Source organism: Cololabis saira, chromosome 2 (genome assembly GCF_033807715.1).
Source record: "Cololabis saira isolate AMF1-May2022 chromosome 2, fColSai1.1, whole genome shotgun sequence".
NCBI classification, from domain to species: domain Eukaryota; kingdom Metazoa; phylum Chordata; class Actinopteri; order Beloniformes; family Belonidae; genus Cololabis; species Cololabis saira.
The window spans coordinates 49,506,671-49,512,670 of NC_084588.1; the positions used below are offsets into that span (position 1 = coordinate 49,506,671).

The window sequence follows — 6,000 nt, forward strand, 5'->3', positions numbered from 1 at the left end:
TAAAACGTATTCGTAATATTATTGATTGATTGAATTGTTTATTTCGAACACATAAAAAATATAAGATTTTAAAACAAGTTCAAAACATACAGAAAAAAAAGCAACAACAACGAAAACTTAATACAAACAGGGGGAAAAAAAAAAACGGTGTCCGAAAAGGAGCAGGTTGAAGTAAGACTTATTTAACCCTGCCCCTTTGTTACCTCTATCATAAATTAAACATAAATATTAATAATAAATAGCTGCAATTACCTAATAGGCTACCAATTGGTTGTGCCATTGCACCTAACCAGCTAACAAACACCATATTGCCTTAACATAACTCCTCCTCAACCAAATAACTTACCAGAACTTCCTTTTTGTACCGTTTTTTAAATTGATTTATATTTGTACATTGCTTCAACCCATCACCCAACCCATTCCATAAATCCACTCCAACAACTGAGATACACATGCTTTTCCTTTTAGAATGAAAAAATTGTTTTTTGAAATTATATTTTCCTCTTAAATTATAATATTAAATTAAATTATGACTTTATTCTCACAATATTATGACTTTATTCTCGTAATTTTACGACTTTATTCTCATATTATTATGACTTTATTCTCGTAATTTCCAATTTTTCTTGTCTTAGTTTGGCCCTAATACTCCGTTGTAAAATACATGACCATATTTTAACAAAGATTTACACATTCATGCAGGTCATTTATACTTATGCTATAAATACAGTATTTGTCAGCGTCTGCTGATCAAATTACACCTTGGTTACCGGAGTTTGGTTACTCAGGTGTGATGGAGGGAGAGTTTCATGATTCCTGGTCACATGACTTGCATCCATCTCCTCTGAACTGGTTTTCATGCATCTAAATCTGCATCAGGGTGGTCGTCATGAAGTTAATGCTCCAAGATTAGTGGTTCATATGTCAGATTTTAGAAGAGACTCAAGTTTCCTCCAGGTTTTTACTGAAATCAGTATTCTGCAGGATGTTAAAGCTTGTGTGTCTTCAGACCCTGCTCCCACATTAACCCCCCCTCTCCCTACTCTGTCCTCTCAGGGCCCGCTGTCGTTCTTCTCAGCCAAGCAGCGCTGGGCGCCCCCGCGGACCGTCAGACTCTCTCTGGACGACGGGGATCTGGGCTTCACCCTGAAGGGAGAATCACCGGTCCAGGTCGTGTCGTTGGACCCGCTGTGTCCGGCTGCTGTGAGTTCAACCGCCTTCTTTACCAACGACAGAAATGTCCATTTCACAGATGAGCTTTCACAGATAATCAATTCTGATGTCATATTATAGACCAGGGGTGTCAAATGTGTGGCCCGAGAGAGATTTTCATGCGGCCCGCGAGAAGTTTCCAACGCAAAAAAACGAAATGTTAATTTACTAAAAAGGAAGGCATAAATAATTGCCATGAATCGCATTGACATATTTTTAGTTTTCTAGAATGCATTTGCCAATTTTATTTCTTTGTAGACGTTCGTTTATTTTTATTAACTGACTACTATTATATATTTTCGCAGGAAAAATATCACTGCTAAAAAAGATGATAGAAGATATTTATTCGGAGAATTTCAGTTTTGAATACGAGGATAGTGACAAAGTAAAACAGTTAAAAGAGAAGTGCTGACTTTTTCGGCACACTGGTGTAAATATCCGCACTCTCGGATGTAATAAGAAAGATTTTGCTTTTAATTAAATTTCCTACAAAAAAGCGAAAAATAAAAAAAACATACCTGTTTCTGTTTATCTTTGTAAAATTATATTAAAAGTATCTTAAATAATTTGAAAAAAAACGAGAAATTTCAAGAAAAGTTCCTGAAGAAATATATTTTACATTATTAGAGTGTAAACAAAGTGCATATTTCCTTTAAAATTGACTAAACTAATATTGGATTAGATAACAATAGTAAAGAAAAAGAATTAGAAAAAAACATTTCGCACCGTTTTTGTTATTTTGAGCGTGCGAGAAAAAAATCGGTCAAATCCGGCCCGCCAAGCAAAATGAGTTTGACACCCGTTATAGACGTTTGAGCTTATATTTGTCCATAGTAAGCAATTTCTTTGGCCAGAAAGGGACAAAAGCAGCTGTACTGACTGCTTATTATCAACTTTTTCTCTCCAGTGGGAAAACTGATGTCTTGAAATGTTGGGGATGCTGGCATGCACAGTGTAGAAAAGTGTTGTCTATCAGTTATTTCTTGATTTAAATGGATTCAGGCTCCAAAACTTAAGCTGGATTCCGTTTTAAAGAATGTTTGAAGGTCCTCCCTTCCTCCCCGCTCCTGCTACTAATTTAATTAAGAGTATTTACACCGTACAATCCTTTGCTGCCTGACAGCTCATTAAGAAGTGCTCACAAAAAGTAGACTCCTATTAAGCCCTGTGGGCTATAGAGAGAGACGGATTAGAGATATTACATAAACCCGACTAGACCAAACTCTCTGTAAGTTTTAATTCTGCAGGCAACGGGAGTTTTCTTCATAACTTTCTGCAGAGACTGGAGCTTTTCGGGTAAATATAGGTCAAGTTATCAGACCCAAATGGTCTAAATCCCTGTATCAAGGTCAACCTGCTGAGGAGATAATATGCCCTCATGCACGCACTCATGCCACATGTCTGCTGCCGTAAAGAGGCACGGAAAGCTGCGTTTTGGACTGAATCCCAGTGATTTCTCTAACCGGATCCGTCCTCACATAGACTTGAATTGAAATTTTATTTCGAACATGAAACAGTTGTGAAAACAAAACCAAATGATAATAATCAATAATAAATAAATGCAAAAATAAGAAAAAGACGACAAAAATATAAATAAAAACATGCATCCATCATAATTAACATGCTCGAAAAGAAGTAGGAAGAAGTAAAAACGTATTAAATTTACCCCCTAAACTCTATTACATTATAATCAAAATTAATTTAATTTCTATACTATATATATATATATATATATATATATATATATATATATATATATATATATATATATATATATATATATATATATATATATATATATATATAGGACTGTCTCAGAAAATTAGAATATTGTGATAAAGTTCTTTCTGTAATGCAATTAAAAAAACTAAAATGTCATATATTCTGGATTCATTACAAATCAACTGAAATATTGCAAGCCTTTTATTATTTTAATATTGCTGATTATGGCTTACAGCTTAAAATAATAAAAGGCTTGCAATATTTCAGTTGATTTGTAATGAATCCAGAATGTATGACAATTTAGTTTTTTTAATTGCATTACAGAAAATCACAATATTCTAATCTTCTGAGACAGTCCTGTGTATATATACATACACACACACACACAAATGTTATATGAATATCAATAATGACACATCCTCACACCTATATACACTGATATAAATATACCCATTATAAATTAATATATCAGTATCAACAATATACAAAAAAGAATAGAAAACAACCAACTCATAACGGCAGAGCCCCCTCCCCAAAAAAGCCCCCCTCCTCCCTGTATCTTGTAAAAATCACTTGTTTTTATATTTTCAAACTGGTTGATGCTTGGACATTGCTTCAGATCCACACTCAGTCTGTTCCATACTGAAGGAAATACGCTGAAACGCTGAAATGTTTTTGTTTAAATAAGATATCAGCTGCACATGTTTTCCTGTCAGGCCTCTGTCCCTCTAACTCCTCTCCTCCTCATCTGTTTAAAGGGTGACGGGCTGAAAGAAGGTGATTTTATTGTCGCTGTGGGAGACGTCGACTGCAAATGGATGGGTGTGAGTGAGATGATGCGACTTCTGAAGGATGTGGATGAAGAAGGGATGGACATCCAGGTGGTCAGCGTGATGGAGAACAACTCCTCCATGGTACGTCCTGGTTTAGTCTCCAGAGAACCGTCACACGTCCCCAAAACACTGAACCGTATTGTTTCAGTATAAACAATCTATTTATTTTTCATAATAAATAGATTATTTTATTGGATCTACACACTTTTTATAATTAGGGCTGGGGATTCGATTCCGATTCTTAAAATTCAGAATTGATTATCACGTTTTGATTCGATTCGATTCGGTTCCGATATTGATTTGGGTTAGTGTTATTAAAACAGTTTTTTGAGTTGTTGCATGAATTATATGACTGTAGTTCTGCAACATATTAATACTAGTATTATATTGAGATTCAACAGCAAATATTGGCAGCTAATGATGCTGTAATCAGCTCCCAGAATGCTGATATAACTGCTTTCAGCAGAATTACCAACAGATCCAGGGAAGCTAACTGAGACGGATGAAATCTCTTTTATTTTTTCCCATTTATGAGAATTTGGTTTTAAGCATTTTATGCAAATGTAACCCCTTTAAACATATTTAAAGTCAGAAACATGGCACTAGTTATTCTCGTGTCCAACAAAACATTCCTTTTTTGGGCATAAACAAAAAAATACCAAAAATTCTAATGTAATGATGAAAAAAAATCGATCTTTAGACATATGAATCGATTTTTAGGAATTAATATGAGAAGCGATTTAGAATTGGAAAATCCATCTTTTCAACACAGGCCTATTTATAATACAAATTGTGATATTTCTGAAGTTTCAAACTTGAATTATTCCTGATCCAGTGGCCTAGTGTCGGGAAAATAACCAGAAGTCTTAATTTTTTAACATTTATGTTCATCTATTTTGTGTACAAAGTAGCTACCTATTAAACTTTGCATATCTATTTAGACTATAAGATGTGGAAAGCGTGAAGCAGCTCTCTAATAAAACCTTCTCCGTCCACCCCCCAGCCGACCAAGAGCGCCACCTTCAGTGGAAACCTTCCGAAGACGTACTCCATGATCTGTCTGGCCTATAACGACGAAGACAAACATCCCAAGTCCCGCAAAGTAACCAAGAAGTCGTCGTTCCTCAGCTGGGGCCTGAAGAACAAGTTGAAGAGCGCCAGCACGCTGAGCCTTCCCACGGCGGACTATTCTGGCGCCATGCCCTGGAATAAACCCTGCCCCACTTTCCCCAGCTCCAGCTCCTACAACAACGACAGCGCCCTCTACTGAGCCCCGCGCGGCTGGAAAACACCACACCACTTTGCTGTACTCATACTGGACTTGCTGTGGTACATTTTAAGTGCCCTTTGTTGCGTTTCCACTGGAGAACTTGGCAGCAGTGTAAGTTAGGGAGACGTTATTGCCAGCTAGTATAAAAGGTGACAGATCCTGCAAATACTGATCAAAGGGGGATTATGCTGCAATGTGGGCACTTTCTGAACACCAGGCATTAGGGAAAGATCATATTGTGCCATGCTAGTATGTGTACAGCATAGTACAACTGCAATATTTATACACAGATATTATTGAGATGGGGTATTGGAAGTATTTCCCACAGGAAATCTCCAAAGTAGTTGGAGCAAAACGGACCATGGGTCACTTCACTCCAAAAACTCAAAATCTTAACAAGAATATTTGTCTTATTTCTAGTTAAAATGTCTCATTTTTAGTCAAAAAAATCTCATTACACTTAAAACAAGACTCATCACTGAAAAAAAACAACAATTTTCACCTGTTTCAAGTAGATTTTCACTTAAAATAAGTAGAAAAATCTGCCAGTGGAACAAGATTTTTTTGCTTGTAATGAGAAGATAAATTTTGTCCCAATGGCAGATTTTTCTACTTATTTCAGGTGAAAATTTACTTGAAACAGGTGAAAATTGTCAAATAACAAGTTAGTTTTCTGGTAATGACTCTTGTTTTAAGTGTAATGAGTTTTTTGACTAAAAATTAGACATTTTAACTAGAAATAAGACAAATATTCCTGGTAAGATTTTGAGTTTTTGCAGTGTTCTACTGGACAGCAAGGCAGTGGTTTTTGTTCATCCGTCATCACCTGTTCCTGCATTTTAAAAGTAATAAATAGAGAATTACATTTAATAAAACTTTTGTTACAGAATGCTTAACAGTTCTGTTAAGTTGTCTTTTTTTTTGTATGGGGAGAAATGTAGAATGCAATAAGCTATAAGCTGC

At 35.6% G+C, this 6,000-nt stretch overlaps 1 protein-coding gene across 2 annotated transcripts in view; it reads left to right on the plus strand.

The window, feature by feature from the left end:
• Positions 1-5,517, plus strand: part of rhpn2 (rhophilin, Rho GTPase binding protein 2) — a 50,703-nt gene extending 45,186 nt beyond the window's left edge. For both annotated transcript variants that reach the window (XM_061711482.1, XM_061711490.1), the window contains exons 13-15: positions 1,057-1,203; positions 3,693-3,848; positions 4,771-5,517. In XM_061711482.1, the coding sequence (XP_061567466.1) occupies positions 1,057-1,203; positions 3,693-3,848; positions 4,771-5,037 (570 nt within the window). In that variant the 3' untranslated portion in view covers positions 5,038-5,517. The remainder of the gene's footprint in view (positions 1-1,056; positions 1,204-3,692; positions 3,849-4,770) is intronic.
• Positions 5,518-6,000: the final 483 nt, after the last annotated feature.